General features: G+C 37.1%; 1 protein-coding gene across 3 annotated transcripts; it reads right to left on the bottom strand.

The window, feature by feature from the left end:
* Positions 1-1272: 1272 nt before the first annotated feature.
* Positions 1273-12406, bottom strand: LOC114257936 (alpha-galactosidase 3). Of its 3 annotated transcripts, XR_014334967.1 has the most exons (16): positions 12101-12405; positions 10939-10997; positions 10219-10275; positions 10100-10134; positions 9615-9718; positions 9399-9471; positions 8504-8562; positions 8351-8416; positions 8174-8257; positions 7304-7368; positions 7113-7195; positions 3708-3798; positions 3421-3479; positions 2835-3144; positions 2101-2241; positions 1273-1592 (listed from the first exon to the last, which is right to left on the bottom strand). XR_014334967.1 is itself a non-coding variant. In XM_082877416.1 (15 exons), the coding sequence occupies exons 1-15, from the start codon at positions 12286-12288 to the stop codon at positions 1485-1487; spliced, it is 1272 nt and encodes a 423-aa protein (XP_082733542.1). In that variant the 5' UTR covers positions 12289-12406; the 3' UTR covers positions 1273-1484. The 3 variants fall into 3 exon arrangements, 1 of the variants encoding a protein (XP_082733542.1); XM_082877416.1 differs by lacking the exon at positions 2835-3144 and having other exon boundaries at positions 12101-12406; XR_014334969.1 differs by lacking the exons at positions 1273-1592; positions 2101-2241 and adding an exon at positions 2368-2437.
* Between the last annotated feature and the right edge of the window lie 4696 nt (positions 12407-17102).

Raw genomic sequence — 17102 nt, 5'->3', positions numbered from 1 at the left:
ATTTTTTGAGCTAATTACATTTTTTAGTGCAAAGTATGAGTTTTGTGTCATTTTAGTTCTCAAAATTTAAATCGTGTCAATTTAGTTTGTAATATATAAAAGTGTTTAAATTGTGTTAATTTGATTCCCAATATATGAAAAAATATTTCAATTTAATCCCCAATATTTAAATGATGTCTATTAGTAAAGTTAGTTTAGTCTTTTAAAAAGTAAAATTCAATTAACAATGACTCTGGTAACATCTTAAACTTCGACTACCAACCCCCCAATGGTGTTGCTTCATGAAGCTTTTTCTTTTTTTTTTCCCCCTCTTTTTGCAGTTTTATTACAATTGTTTTCCAATAAAGTGCATTTTCTTTTTGACAGAAGCTGAAATATATAGTAGCAGCAAAGAAAGAGAAACATAAGGCTCGAAAAACTGAAAAGAACTACAATAAAGTCCAATTTACTATATAGATTTATCCTTGGGTACAACTTCTACTTATTATTGAAACAAGAATACAACATGAAAGAGAGATTCAATTTACCACGCCAAAAGAAAAAGGAAACAAAAAAAAAAAAAAAACCAAAGGCAAAAACAAAGCTCACAAATATATTTTTGAAGAAACTAACGAACCGTACACAAATTAAACTTGAATAGTCTAATTTTTTATAATGTATATAAATTTATCATGCCAAAAAATAAATCATTCCAACTTCGTTTAAAAATTTACAAGTTTTAAAATGTGTTCAAGTTTGACATGCTTATATAACGAGTTAATCTCAAACAAATTTTTAACAAATCAAATACGAGTTAGTAGTATAATTGATAACTAAAGATAATAATAATAATAAAAGAACTTGTATACAAACATTTTCACCTTTGATTTAAGGCCTAAAAATTGATGCTGCATAAAATTAGCACCCTAATGATGCATTTGGTTGAGAGATTTTAGAAAGGAATTTAAAAAGGAAAAGGAAAAGGAAAAGTGTGAAATATGTGAAATATAAGTATATTTTATTCACATTTCACCTACCTTTTCTTCTTCCCTTTCCAAAACCCTTCTCTAATCCCTCCAACCAAACACAGTTTAAGGGTTTCATGAAATTCAAACTCTGACTTATGCTTCCTGACACGTCTATCATGGCTCAACTTACAAACAATTGGGTTGAAAGAACACAAAATTAGGTATCTCTAAAATGTTTCCTTGAACACCTGTTTTCTTCAGCATTTTGATTATTCCATATAACAACCACACAACAGGAACATATCAAATATCATTCAGAGTATTCTTTATAGAGTCCCACATATATATATATTTCACATTATTATCTTCGACATTTCAGAGTAAGATGTTACAAACTGTTCATGCAGCATAACAACTATGCACAATACTAACTGCAATATATTTAGAGATTAGAGACACGCACAACATCATACGTATAGACCCGGCTGCCCAAAGTTGAGCCAAGCGAAGGATGAGGCCGCTGGTAATACCATGAACTTAAATCTCAGAGTGAGACACTGTCTGGAGAGTGAAAATGTACATCTCACAGCTGTGAGAATCAACTTGAGCACTAAATGATGCCACGGCATCTCCCACATCTTGATGCTGCAACGAGTTAAAATATTAAGAATAAAACAACGGTTGACAGGTCAAAAACTTAAAAAAGCAATCAAACAAACTAGCTGAAGCTTTTAACATTTTGTCATATGATTAAAATGTCTTCTTATGTAATCCAAATGCTGAATAGAAATGTTGATTCAAGTCTTTGGAGTACTACTCGAACTAACAGCTGGTGATCAAAAGGATTTGAAAGAAACCTTGGAAGGATTGAAGCATAGTCAGAAAGAACTTAAACAAGTGTCTTTTTAATCAAATACGGAACAATATTGTAGTGTCCAATAGGACTTGGATGTGGTGCAGCGATGGACTAAAATTTGGGCGTTTCTCGAGTTGTGCAGAACAACGAAAAGATAATTTTGGGAATTCAAGATCATCAGAACAATATTTTTGAGGGATTTTAGTAGAGCCTGTACCCGAGGCTAAATTAAGCCACAAAATCCAGATACGTTTAATATACTTTTGCTTAGGTGTCCATGAAGTCCAGTGTTCTTACCTTCCACAAATCTCTCACAGAGACGGTAGTAGAGGATTCAAGTCCAAGTGCATCCCATGCAGCTGTAATAGTTGCAGCTTCTGAACATCGATTCCAAAGAACAACAGCCAGACGATGTCCAGTCAAAGGACCAGCCCAAACCTGAAGATAGAATCATAATCAATGAACTAAGTTAGATATCTTCTGCACTTTTTCCTTTGATAAAAGAAGAAATTAAAGAAAAGAAACCAAGAAAAAACAAAAAAATAACATAAGCTCACACAATATCCCTATATTTCGAAAAGTTGAAAAGTTGTGGATTTGTGATGAAAGACAACTAGAAGAGAAGGATGATAACCTTCCAGCAAAGAAGCAAACAAGAAAGAAAGCCAACATAAGCAAACAAGAAAGAAAGCCAACATAAGCAAACAAAAAGAATCAAGAAAAGCTAGTGCTAATAATGAGAAGTGTCATTAACAATAGACAACAGAGCAACCATTTGAACACTAGCTTTAGCAGTTGGCCAACTCCTCTTGGCTTCTGTTTCTAAGGTGTGTGCTTTCTCAAGATGAAATTAGCAGGAATTCAGACTTTGTATGATGCAAATAATCAATTCCTTTCTTAAATTAATCTACTGTATATTCACCTTTGGCTTCCCAAGGAGTTAATTTTGGTGGAGTACTTACATGACACTATTTTTCCAATTATTTGATTTATTTTAACAAAAATGACACTAAGGAGTAGTTCGTAATTACTTTAAATTCTTCGGACACCACTAAAGGAGTTTAAAGCTTTGGCCTTGTTTGTGGTTTTACGTCTCCCAAATGGAAAGATATCCATCTTCTGGGAATTCTTGGAGATGGTTGAGTGTTGTTTCCTTTGGCCCAGTACTTCAGCTACACTGGCCTATGCAGAGATGAAGTTTGAGGACTCAGAGGTTGACCTACTTAGCAGTGGATTCTTCAGCTGTATGGGTTCCCTCCCTTTCCATCTTCTTGTTTCCTTCATTCATCTTAAGGAAATGTCCACTTTCATATTCTTCTTAGTTTGTACATACATCTCCAACTAATCAAATGAAAATACCATTTGTAACGAGAAAACAATTAACTCATTGTAAAAGAATATATTTTGTCAGAACACACAAGAAATAATTCCATCTAAAACCATCCTATAAGAATGATTTCTGTGATACCCCCATTTGAACAGGGGAAAATGATTGGTCAAATTCTTACTGTCATACTTGGACTGATAGATTGATCGGGAAAAGATTTAACCTTGGTACTATGAGATAGGCTGTAGCTATCATCACAGACGATATAAAGAGGTGCAAGAAGGAAGTACCTGAAGGCAATCATCTGTTCCGGAAAGTTGCACTTTCCTCCCTTGAATGCCAAGTAGGTCTGCAAAAAGAAACAAAATCAATCTTAGCTTTCTCAATATGGTAGGTATACATAGTTTGGTGAGTATGTGTGTGCTGATTTATGCAAATTTATCTTTGAACTAGTAAATAAAAACAAAGTTCTGAAGCCGTAAAAAATTGGCTTAAACTACTCACACCTCCATCTATTTCTCCTCCTTGCAGAGAAAGAGAGCGTCAGAGTATCAAAGAGAGAAGCAAAAAAGTCTACCTTGGTTCACAGCGATGACCTCTGTATTGCTTAGTATTTCAAATGTTTCTGCAGTCATGTTTCTTACATCACACCCAATCAAAAGAGGAGCCTGCATATTCAAGCAACAAAATTTCAAGTTGTTACAACAAAAAGTGGTAAAAAGGGCCCCATAAGGTCAGAGGTAGCATATGCATTTTATCAATTTTCGCTATCCCTCAAGCAGGCTTGAACTAGTAGTTAGGTTGCTGCTCCTTTACATTGTGCTTAAACACTCTCATGATCAATCAAATCTTATACTAAAAGAAGAGAAAGGGGGAAAAAGGTGAATAAAAGCCAAGTAATTTGTAAAAATATTGAAGTATATTATTGATTGATGTATTACAAGATTGATTGATATTGTGTTATGTATTACAACTCCTATATATAGAAGAGAAGGTGGTAGTAGGTGTAGTGTAGTGGAGGTGGTAGGTGAAGTGGGTGCTAGTGGAGATAGTGGAGGTGGTAGGTAAAGTGGGTGCTAGTGGAGATGGTAGGTGGAGGAGTAAATTGGTAAATTCTAACAGCCCCCCGCAAACTCAAGGAGGATAGAAACTAACCAACTTGAGTTTGGAGAGAGGAACAAAACAAGAAAATACATAAAAAGAAAAAAGGATAGGAGACACTGTATGGTCGTGTCAGACCGTTGGTGAAGACACTGTATGGGGTGTCATAACGGTGTAGAGGACACTGTATGGTGGTGTCAGACCGATGTAGAAGACAGTTTATGGGGTCATGTCGGACCGTTGTAGAAGACAGTTTATGGGGTCATGTCGGACCGTTGGTAGAAGACAGTTTATTGGGTCATGTCGGACCGTTGTAGAAGACAGTTTTATGGGGTCTTGCTGGACCCTTGTAGAAACTAACCGGAATCTATGTCGGGACAGTTTACAGAGTCTTGTCGGACCCATAAAGGAGCTAACCGGAATCAATGTCGGGACAGTTTACAGAGTCTTATCGGACCCTTGAAAAAGCTAACCGGTATCAAATGTCGGGACAGTTTATAGAGTCTTGTTGGACCCTTAAAAAATCGCATCCTCAAAAGGTGCGCTCAATTTTTAAAAGGCGTGCCATCAAAAGGCGTGCCCTAATTCATCAAAAGGTGTGCCGGACATGATGGCGAGGCACGTGGGCGCCTTGGCTTGCGTGCCCGTTTGTCGGCTGGTGGCAAGAGGCGCGCGATGCGCGTGGCTGCCTCGGCTATTTAACCATGACAGAGCCTGAGGCCGAGGCAGAAGCAAAAAAAAACTGCGAAATCCTCTGTAAAACTCTTCGTTGTGCTGAGAGAGAGAGGCTGTAACACTGTTGTGCTGAGAGAGAAACTCTGTAATACGCTGTAACACTCTGTTGCCCAAAAAAAATGGCCTCGTCCTCGTCTTCCCGTGGACTGCTCACCCTCTTTCCCGACCTCAACGAGTCAACGAGAGAGAGAACTGGTGCGGTGGCACTGGAACCTCAACCAAACACCGCTGGGTATACTCCGTTGAACTTTCCGATGCGGTCTGTGGAGCAAAGAATGGCAGTGCTGTCGGATGTGGAGGCCAATCAGTATACTTTGAAGGTATGTGTGGAAAGCATGACGGCGGTCACAAACCTGTCGAACCGGCTGCAGAGTAGGACAAATGAGGTGCAGCAGTTAAACTCCCAACTGGCTCTGCTCCAACGCATGTATAAGGATGCGCGAGCAGAGATAAGCGTGCTAAGGGCAGAAAACAAGGAGCTGAAGCGGAAGGCCACCGTGATGTTCCGTTTTGGAGGACCGCCAGATGCTGCAGTGGAGGAGCAGACTGGAGGCAAAAAGAAGAGACCGGCGGCAGAGTAGGTCAGTGGGTGGCCGTCTGCAGAAAAGAAAACAAAGCTGTTGTTGTTGTAATTTTATTGTATTTTATTTTATTGTATTTTAGTTTTGTTTTTTTTTTTTTTTTTTTTTTTTTTTTTTTTTGTTTTTTTTTTGTTTGTGTGTGTGTAAAATGTGGATCGGGGTTGATCCCGATATGAATAAAATGAGTGTATTGTGCAAATTTGTAAATTGGTTGCAATTTTTTTTTTTTTTTTTTTTTTTTAAATACAGTGCAAAAAAAAAATAAAAAGAAAAATAAAAGAAAGAAATAATAATAATATATTTAAAATAATAATAATAATAATAATAATAATAATAATAATATGTTTAAAAAGTGGGGCGGTGGAATAAATGAAAAGTCACACCACTCAAAAAAAGTGAAAAGTCACACCAAACCCTTTGCAGCGTGATCAACTGGACAAAATATGTTGGGTCTTAGGGCACCCCACTCAAGAAAAGTGTAACGTGGGTTTGGTGGAGACATAAAATAGGGTGATGGGGGAAAGAGAGTGTGTAAAGGTCCTACCCGTGGGTGTGATGAGTGGGTTGTGGGAAAAAATAAAGAAAAGAAAAGAAAGTAAAGTGAGAGAGAGAGGAATGTCTTTGCGGGAAGACGAGAGAGATAAGAGAGCAAGTAGAGCTCCGATCGATCAACCATGGCCTCCTCCAAAGACCGCGAGACCTTCGTCTACATCGCCAAGCTCGCCGAGCAAGCCGAACGCTATGACGAGATGGTGGATGCGATGAAGAAGGTTGCGAATCTGGATGTGGAACTGACTGTTGAGGAGAGGAACTTGATGGAGCAGAAGGAGGAGTCTAACGGGAACGAAGTGAACGCCAACCAGTGGCGGCGGCGAGGCGCAATTTTCCGGAGTACTTGGTCGGTGAAGGCGGCAGAGGCCACCGTGATCGAGACTTGTCGGCGGCGTTGATAAGGAAGACAGCGATCGAGGTGGGTGCTAGGGTCGATGCACTCGCACTCGAGACTTCCATGACTGTTCACCACCACGATAAACCTTCCTCTGGATTCAAACCCTTCTGGTTTGAAGAGAAGCCTGACTTGAGTAAGAAACCCGAACCCGAAGACCCGGATGCCGATGATGACTGGTGATTGGTGGTGAGTCCAGATATAATATTATATATATATATATATATATAAGAATGTATTACTCTGCTATTTGCTATCTGCTAGGATGCAGTAATGTCGGTCTGACTTGAATGTGTGTGTAGAGGTCCGGCGGGCGGCCAAGGCGAGGCTGCCGCCCGCCGGTGAAGTAGAATTACTAGGTTGTCAACCTTGCTCTGATACCATGTAAAAATATTGAAGTATATTATTGATTGATGTATTACAAGATTGATTGATATTGTGTTATGTATTACAACTCCTATATATAGAAGAGAAGGTGGTAGTAGGTGTAGTGTAGTGGAGGTGGTAGGTGAAGTGGGTGCTAGTGGAGATAGTGGAGGTGGTAGGTAAAGTGGGTGCTAGTGGAGATGGTAGGTGGAGGAGTAAATTGGTAAATTCTAACATAATTAATAAAGAGCACCTTCATCAAAGCCCAAATGCTAAAATGTGCTCGGTACTCCTGGTAAGTCATACCCCCATTGCCAACTTCTAACATATCCGGATCTGCCAGAAAAGGTTGATATGCAGAATGAAAATCCAGATTCATACACACAAGTGGAGACCGATAGCCATCCCACACTCAAAAACTCTTTGTAAATATCACATTCTTACCATTCCATCCACCAGGACCAGCATAGGCCGCCCATTTGTCATTAACATCAGCCATGGCAGTCATGCTAAACAGAAATTGGGAGGGGGGTGGTGAAAGGTTCAGTCAGTGTAAGATTTATTTACAGTTTGTAAGAAGGGACTGTTGGAGGTAATTGGTTAACAAAAGAGTACTTGTGATGTGCATGCACTCTTACAACCAAATAACGACATTCATGAGGAAAACTAGCTGACTCAGATTCTTTTGAAAGGAGAGAAATTTCAAATAAAAAAAGCATTTGATTAGATATTCATCATACTGGAAGCAGCCAAATTTCTGTAAAAGTTTGAAGGGGGTCAGTCAAATTCTGATGTATATAATATCTCCATGATCTGCAACGAGATTTCAAATGGCTCACTCCATAGTCTATGTGAAAATATGAATCATACATCATGCATTTCCATAATAGATGCGAGGCCTGAGTTTTGAAGTTCAAAACACCAAAACCTGAAGTTTGTACATAGCCATAGTTAACCTATTATGATGATTAATCATTGCAGATGCCATTAATGTCATTATCAACACCAGATTGATTTTAAAAGTATCTCAACTTCGTTGACCCCTAAAAATTCAATGCCTTTGGTTAGGCTCAATGCCTTTCACTAGACCTCTGTAATCAGGGTGTGACAAGTCAGGTGATAATTAGCAAAGAGCAAAAATACCTTCACCATTCAATCACTATGGGTATTTTAAAATTTTCAACTTTGGGTTTATGCTCTTCCAAAGTATAAATAAATAAATAAAAATTAAGAGCCTGTGATTTGGGAAAAATAAGACAAACAGATTTTGTTTGTTATACCACCCAAGGATTTAAAAGTTGAGAAATTTAGAACCTTGCCCATGTATCATTGATGTCATCTGTTGTTCGCCAACTATTTCCAAGCTTGCCAGCCCATAAGGCAGGGTCATCGACACCCCTGCCAAACCCAAAAGAAGAGACAAAGGGTGCTCTTAAGGTGCCCCAAGTGAACTTAGATAGCTATACAACATAACCAAAAACCTGAGATTACCATTCACAAATGGAATAGAAAATTGTATGTCCAGTTGCATTTAGAGCATCACGCATTGGCGGGTATCTGGAATTATGGAACCGCATTACAGTCAATATTACAGATACTGATATATGAGAATTAAAAATTCAACAAGACCAAAATGGGCCAAACCTTTCCTGTGGTTTGATTCCTAGATTGTAACAGTTGTCATACTTTAAAAAATCCACACCCTGAATAACACATCATAAAATATCAATCAATGAAGCTCATGGATAGACAACGTGGTAAACTAGCAGAATTTTCATCTAAATTCATGAATTCCTGATTTAATTTTAAGACACATTTATCTGGGTATTTTTTTATTTATTATTATTATTTTTTTTCAGATTTGGAGGTAATTTGGTAACTTTCTTTTTTATTTAGAGAACGAACTATTTAGGTGGTTGTTTATGAGAATTATTATGCCCTCCCCTTATTTGGAATACCTTCAAGTTCTAGTTTGTCTTTCAAATACTTGTTGGAATTTCAGGAAATTCTTAGTCTAGCAAGATAGTCTTATAAAGTCAGCTTGCAGAGACAACAATACAAGTTTAGATAATGAAATTTCTGGAAATTTCTCTTACATTTTTAGTGGTGGTGAGACTTCATTGAATCCTTTAAGATGCGATTCCTAGAAAATCTCAATGAGATTCAAAGGTTCTTCTTATATGTTTAAATTCCAGAAAGCCTCTGCATAAACAACAACCACATCTATCTATTCTGTCACCTTAAGTGAGTCCTTAAAACCCTTAGACCTTGATCCAAACACTAACCTTTATATTCTAAAACTAAGATTTCTCTGTTGTCCAAAAAATTCCAAATTTACCCTACAGCCCAGAAAATCCAGCAAATTATCTCCTTAAATTTCCAATTCAAAACGGCATCAAAGCTCAATCATTCTGACCACTATCTATGCTCAAACCCTCAATCCAATTTCCAAATCCTTGACCATTCCAAACCCACGGTATTTAATTAACACTTGACTTTTTCTTCTTCTTATATTTGATAAGATATGTCACAAACTAACCCAAGAGGCAAAGAGCTCTGCATCATCATTTTCATGGTAAATTGATCCAGGTCGAACTTGACATGTATACATCCTACAAATCAAGTTGAATAAGTCAGAAGAGAGAAATCAGATTGTGACAGCAGTATAGAACACTTGAGAAATAAAAACAAGATAATAATTTAATTGTGATCTAATTTATAATCCTCTGACACAATATTAGGAAATTAATTTTACCCAGCATCAGAATAAATTCCAAGCTTGAGGCCTTTCTCATGTACATAGTCAGCCAGAGATTTAATTCCCGATGGAAAACTTTCTGAATCGGGGGCTAGTTGACCCTGCAAGACCAATTTACAATGAAAATAAATTTTTTGCAAGTTGACACTATCTCCGATACCTGGTTTTAAAGTTCAGTTTCTACTATTTCTGAGCTTAACAACCAATATATTTATATCAAAAGTGGCCTTTAGATCCAAAGTAAACATTACTATGTTTTAAAGAGAGAAACTATTTTCCTAATAGACAGCAAGGTATATTGCTCAATTCTTTTTTTAGCGCAATGGTGATGGACACAATGAGAGGGTAGCTATAAGGTGGGACTGACAATTTCAATCCCAAGTCTCGAGTACCACCACCAAAAGACTTTACCAAGTAAACTAGATGGAAAACATGGCATAAATGTAGTAGTAAGATTTAAATGTAGTAGGATTTAAATTGACCTCTGAATTTCGTTCTTGAGCCGACCAGCAATCATCTGATTTGAAAAAAAAATTATTTAGTATGAAACAGAACCAAGTTGTGAAGGGGAACAAAACAAATAGATCATGTGGATGAATACCTATGTTAACATAAACATAACCTAAATCAGCCAAACCAGTTGTGACAAGTGCATCAGCTGTCAAAGAGGAGAACACATGTTAGCATTTGTGACATTGAGTCTTTGAAAACAGGATAAATGAAAGGACATATTTCTATTCACGCATTCAAATGAAGCAAATTACAAGTATTAGAGTGGCATATATATAAAAAACAAAAAAATAAGTGAACCAAAGCAAGTGCAAGTTTGACTACATCTTATGCTATGCATTTACAATCTGCAAGGGATCCTAAAATTGCAGCCAAAGAAAATGAAGATTCATATAAGTACGAAACATTTTTGTGCATAGGTTTATTCAAAGGCTGATTTTCATGTTTCTGGCTTCTTGTAAGCACCAACTTCCAATCAGATGCTTTACAGCACCATGGCTGTTGAAGCACCACAACTCTAGCAATACCCATTCCAGTAAGCACACAAAAAATCCATAGTATCGAATTTGACTCCAAATAACTACAAGGGACAACATTTGCATTTCTAGCAAGCAAATCACTGGCTCTAGTTTGTCATTCCAGCCATTCTTCCACGCACACGCCGGGGCGGGGGGGGGGGGGGGGGGGGGGGGGGGGGGTTCGGGACAACAACAAAATAATAAAAAAAACAAAAAACAAATTGTTCCTAATTCTATGCCACCCATATTCGAAACTTTATCATGCATTAGACTAACAAAGTGCAAGACAATACCTGTTTCCGTGATAACTATTTCAGTAATGTTGCATGCGAAGAAATTCCAGCTATTCCATCTGCCCCACACAGAACAATCAAATTAAATAATCTAAAACTATAAGGGGTAAATTACATCACCTCCCTTGAGGTTTAGAAAAAATACAGTTAGCCCACATTTTTTATATAATTATACTAGCCTCCCTTTTATAAGACAAATCGACTGAAACTAATGCACATAGTGGGCAAACATTGAAATAAATAAAAATAAAATATACATTTTAGTAAATAAAAGATGACAACATCATTTTTTTCTTTCGTACGACTAACGAATTATTGATGGAAAAAGACCTAACTGTTATATAATTAGCATCTTAAGGTATGTCCAGTGTAATTATGTCAAAAGTGTAGAACCAATTGTATTTTTTCCAAATCCTAGGTGAGTGTAATTTACCCAACTATAAACTATCTAGAATTTTAAACTAAAACATTAGCAATTTAAATAGCTAAAAGAAATTCAACACACAAGCATATCTGAAAACTCTGATTGGTTATCCAATTTTCCATTTTCAATTCTTATTTTTATTTTTAGTGAATTTTCAATATTTTCATCAATTTTTTTATTTTTTTAAATACATTTAATCTAGATATACTCACAAAAATAAAATATTTATGAAAAAATCTTTAAAAAAAATCAATAAATAGAAAAATTAACTGAATTTTAGTATTTTGTAATATTTATTGAATTTTTTTAATGAATTCTTCACAAATATTTTACTTTTTATTACATCATGCATCTAAAAAAAAAAATTGACCAAAAAATTAACTAAAAAAAATATAAAAAAATACGAATATTCAAAATTTAATTTTGAAAACTGGATAATCAAACAGAGTATCATACATGATTCAATTAACGTATACACAACAACAACACAAAAAGAAAAAAAAAAAAAAAAAAAAAAAAAACCTCCTTCCTCAATTAGTCGAAACATATGTTATCCAGAACCCAAATCCAATTTCCAAGAAATTTCGTCAATCATTCAATAATCTAGCAATCCCAGAAAGTACAATAAATAAATAGACAAATCATCAAACTGATCGAGACAGAATTTAAGTTCGATTTGAATGGTTGACCAGAAAAATCAGAGAAAATCGACATGAAAAGAAAAGAATAAGAGTATACCCCATGGGAGGAGTTCGAGCCAAGCCATTGTTGAGTTGAAGAAGACCATACTTGGAAGTATCAAAGATATTGGAACTGGGTTTTTCATGGTGGTTCTGCAAGAGAGGACGTGCTTGGATTGCAAGAGCAATCGATAGATGCAGAATCAGTGTGTAGTATAGAGTCTCCATGCATTTCATCCTTGCCATTAGTCTTCTCTCACTCGCTTGCTCTCAGAACAATTAAAGACATACATACATTTGAGGAATTACAACAGATAAAGACAAGGTTGGGGTGGGGACGATTAGTCTAAAGCTGTATATAAATAAAATAAGGGAACTTACTGATAAATCTCATGTACTATGTTTAAAATTTAGCTAATCTCAAAATAAAATATTTGTACTAATTAGTTTAATATATTTTTAATTGTTATTAAAAAGTTTTTTTTTTTTTTAATTTACAAACACTATTCACATCTTACTACCGTCGGACTTCCGTCAAACGGTCGCCGGAGACTCGTCGGAATGTTTAAAACATGTTATGAAACTGTAAAATTTTACAATTCTAAAAAATGTTATAAAACTATAAAATTTTACAGTTTTAAACCATGACTCATTCCAGCACCAAAAAAAAAAATTTGAAACTGCAAAATTTTACAGTTTTCACCGCCTGTAACTAAAACTCGAAAATTACTTGTTCAAAATTCGAAAATTTTCTCATTACAAATCTGTGTGATATCTGTACAAATCTGAGTCATTACAGATCTGTTTCAATGCTATTATAGATCTATTTTATCATCAACAACAACAACCATAGATCAACAACTATCCCAAAAAAAATCTGTAAATAGAGAGAGCAAGAGAGAGAAATTGACAAAGATATTGTAATACCCCTGTTCCGTAGTATGCTAATTGGTCCCTAATACGTATGTGACTATATGTTTTGATATGATTTTTGTGTGCCATTATGTGAATATATGCGACTTTGGAATTCTACCTGTTCACCGTAGGAATATCTGTTTGAATAATCCGCTTTGGAATTAAATTGAGGGCCTTATCGGCCATAGAACCCGAAATTGATTACGCCATTGTGATTGGCATAATTTTTAGAGCCTACGGTGAAATTTAATTGAAAATTGATTCTGGTCAATTTAAATTGATTAAATTGATAAATTAAGTGCCCCATTATTTTATATTAAAATATTTGTTAGTGGGGCTTGTTGTACATTTGCATTGCACACTCCTTTAGCTCTCTCAAAAACTCAAAATCTGAGTTAGACACTTGAGAGTGAGAGAGAGGCCGGCTATAGAGAGAGAAAGGAAGAGACTTGAGCAATTTTTGGCTCTAGCTTGGGGATTTGAAGATTTAACTCAAGAATTGACTAGAATTTGGAAGATTAAAGCTCCTAGGTGAGTAACCAACCCCTAACTCATGAATTTGAGTTGTGATTTCGGGAATTGAAGATTAATTTGTGATCTAGAACATGAAAGGAGTTGGTTTTGATGAATTTGAAGACTATATGTGCATGCATGTAAAGAACTCCTATGGAATCACAAAATCTAGCATGTAATTTGTGAAATTGTGAAAGATTGGTAGTGTAATCCCACATGCAAGCATGTCTTTGTTAAAATTTTATGGGAATGAGCACTAATTACATTATTTGAAGTGAATATGAAGTCAAATGGGCATGCATGTCTGAATAATTGAAGATGGGAGCTTTGAATGCACGAATATGTATGATAGAATTGAGTTTGGTGTCAATTTGAGACATGCAAGTGTTTAATCCTTGAAATTGAGCTCCATAATAAGGTGTTTTGGTGTTTATACCTTGTTAGCATACTTATATGTGATATTTGAGCTACAACATGCATGATTTGTTGGTTAAAAGTCGGAATGGAGCTCAAGAACTCAACCTGGGATTCCCAGATTTTCGTCGTTCGCTCGAGCGGGTGAAGTGACGCTCGAGCGGAGAAATCGAGCTCCCAGCATTTTCTGCAGACATGGTTCCTGCTCGAGCGGGGAGCTATGTAGACAGGCAGTCTGCTCGAGCGGCCGAGTTCACGCTCGAGCTGGAATTGAAGGCAACCAGTACTTTCGCAGACCTAAGGGTCCGCTCGAGCGGGGAAGTCCACGCTCGAGCGGGGACCCTATTTTCTGAAATCCTGTTTTTGTATTTTGTGTTCTATTTTCCGTTCTCTTTCACTTGCAAGCACTCTTAGGCATATGTTAAGCATTGTAAATGAGTTAATGAGATGATAATAAAGCCTAAAGAGGAATATGTGAATTAAAGAACGGATTGAACTGTTAATGACCCTTTTGTGTTCATGAAACGTGTAGGGTCAAGCTCCAGGGCAAATCCACAAGCCGATCACTGTGAGTAATATCGATATTTGAATGCTTGTAAATGTCCAATTGTTTACTCCCTTTGAAGCTTTATGAATTGCTAATTGGGATTGTGGGATTGTGGACGTAAGTCTGATATGAACGCATAAATGGACCCAAGGTCGTTTCGATAAGCAAAAGTGGGCCAAAGGCCGTTTTGAAATGAATAAATGGGCCAAAGGCCGTTTTGAAATGAATGAGTGGGCCAAAGGCCGTTTTGAAATGAATGAGTGGGCCAAAGGCCGCTTTGAAATGAATGAGTGGACCGAAGGTCGTTTGACATATATGAATGGACCTAAGGTCGTTTCGACGTGAACGAATGGACCGAAGGTCGTTTTGATATGAATAAATGAACCGAAGGTCGTTTTGATAGAAATAAATGGACCTAAGGTCGTTTTGACATGAATGAGTGGGCCGAAGGCCGTTTTGACACGAATGTATGGGCCGAAGGCCGTTTTGACGTAAACGAATGGGCCGAAGGCCATTTTGACATAAGTGAACGGGCCGAAGGCCGTTTTGACATAAATGAATGGGCCGAAGGCCGTTTTGACATGAATGGAAATTTAAATGGGCCAAGGGCCAGAATGTTTAGAACTACAGTCACTTGGTTTGAATTTCGTATAGTTATATATATCCGTTAAATAGAAATAGGAATTGGGCATAAGGCCGTTTGGAACGTGTTGTGCTACATTGTTATGTAACTTCTGTATTTGATTTGATATTATTCACTGGGCTTTCGCTCACGCTCATTCATGTGTTTGTAGGTGAGCCAAGAGAAGTCCAGACCCAGCCTCAGAGAAGTCTGTATGGAACCACTAAGGTTTTGAGAGAGTCAGCCCTTGTGTCTCACGCATGAGACCCGCCTTCGCCTTTTGTTGTGTATTTGCATTTTATCAGGGTGGCGAAGTTTTGTATATGTCTGCTTATAGTTTTATGGGTTGACTTAGTTTTGGATGATCCTGTCGGTACAGAACCTATATCACTATGTTTCTGTTGTGAGTTATTAACGTACATATGTATGGTTTGTTTTGATGTGCCATGTAAGCACAGCTCTATGGACAGAGTTTTAAATTTTGCTTCCCTTTTGGCCCTCTTTACTCTGATGTGTTAAGTCTGTTTTGGTTTGAGGCCGTAGATAATCTGAGGATTGCTGGCCGGTTACGTCCTTAACCCATGGGGGCGGGTTCGGGTCGTGACAGAGTGGTATCAGAGCACGAGTTAATAACTCACGCACTTGTCCAAAAGAGCAATAAGCGTCTAGAAAAGATCTAAGATGCATTCATGTGATAAGTATGAATTTGAAAGCATCAGAAATACGCTTAAATGTTTAATGTGAACGATTATGTGCTATAAATTTGTGGATTGCTTGCATTGTAAACCATCGAAATATGTATGCTTTTTGATATATGCATACTTGTGAATCTTTTGTATAAGGTATAATGCAAGTTTAATCAGATGGTGAGTAATAACTCTGTAAGGTTATGTTTAGCTTTAAACATTTTCTGATGATATGAATGAATGATTGCCCAAAATCCTCTTTGAACGTAATTGTGGTATCCTTAGCGGAGGCCCTCGCCCAGGGGATATAATACTGTGGCTTATGGTCATGAAACCCTAGCCCGGGGGAGATAATACCGTGGCACAGGCCCTCGCCCGCGGGAAATAATACCGTGGCCTATGTATGAGATATGTTGATATGCTTGACCAACATGATATGTCACGCTAAAAGAAGTACCACACATGATTCGAATATGAGATATAAATTGTTACACTAATGTGTACAACAAGTTTGTTTTGTTATAATGCACATACATGAAAAGTTGTTTATGTGCATTAAATTCTGCCTACGGGTGTTTATGTGAAATATGAACATGATTTGAGTATATGATTACTTAGTAAATGTTCAGCATGCTATATTTGATAAATATGCAATTATCTGTTACGTAAGTGATTAATTGCGTACGATATGTGAAAGGAGAATATAAAAATGTGCCTATGTGCGAATGTACTCATGTGATTTTGTGTTTAATTTCGTATTGGGCATCCCAGTATTTGGTAAAGTTTGATAAGAATTTGTGTAGAGTATGGGCAAATTAAGGGCATACGGGTTGGAAGGTTCTTCCACAGCCCGACTTGATAGTCCGGAAAGAGTAGTACAAGAATTGGCAGAGATCTTGAGACAGCGGTGTCAGTTGCCGCTACGGTAAGAACCTTTGCCACCACCAGTGTGAGAAACACCGAGGAGTTTGTTATCAGACTTCTGGGGCTCGTTATAGATATGGTAAAATGGACCATACGGCAAGGAACTGTCCCCGGATTGAACGAAATGTGCATGAATCCTCTGCCTTGGCTAAATCCGTACCAGTGGTAGGAATTGCTACTCAGGATGGAGTAATTACACTCATCCCAGAAAGCACTCAGAATGTTGTAACCATCATCCCAGGTATCTATACTGTGTACAAATGAATGCTTATGTGTTGATTGATTCTGAATTAGTACGTTTGTACATCTTCGCTTGGGATACTATTTGATTCGGATCGGCATATATTTCATATCTGCTGTATGTGTATCTAGATTGGTTAGACTCACATGATCGAGACTGTATTCATTGGAGGTATATGCCCCGTTTGGGAAATTTGTG

Source organism: Camellia sinensis, chromosome 1, assembly GCF_055761805.1.
Source record: "Camellia sinensis isolate YWXY chromosome 1, ASM5576180v1, whole genome shotgun sequence".
NCBI classification, from domain to species: domain Eukaryota; kingdom Viridiplantae; phylum Streptophyta; class Magnoliopsida; order Ericales; family Theaceae; genus Camellia; species Camellia sinensis.
The sequence above is the reverse complement of the archived record's forward strand: the minus strand, read 5'-3'. Positions and strand labels throughout refer to the sequence as shown.

Coding starts and splice junctions, on each gene's coding strand:
- LOC114257936 (XM_082877416.1), bottom strand. CDS start 12,288: ATGGCAAGGATGAAATGCATGGAGACTCTATACTACACACTGATTCTG. Junction 9,472..9,614: donor GGAATTTATTCTGATGCTGG/GTAAAATTAATT, acceptor CTTGATTTGTAG/GATGTATACATGTCAAGTTC. Junction 7,369..8,173: donor ATCAATGATACATGGGCAAG/GTTCTAAATTTC, acceptor ATTTCTGTTTAG/CATGACTGCCATGGCTGATG.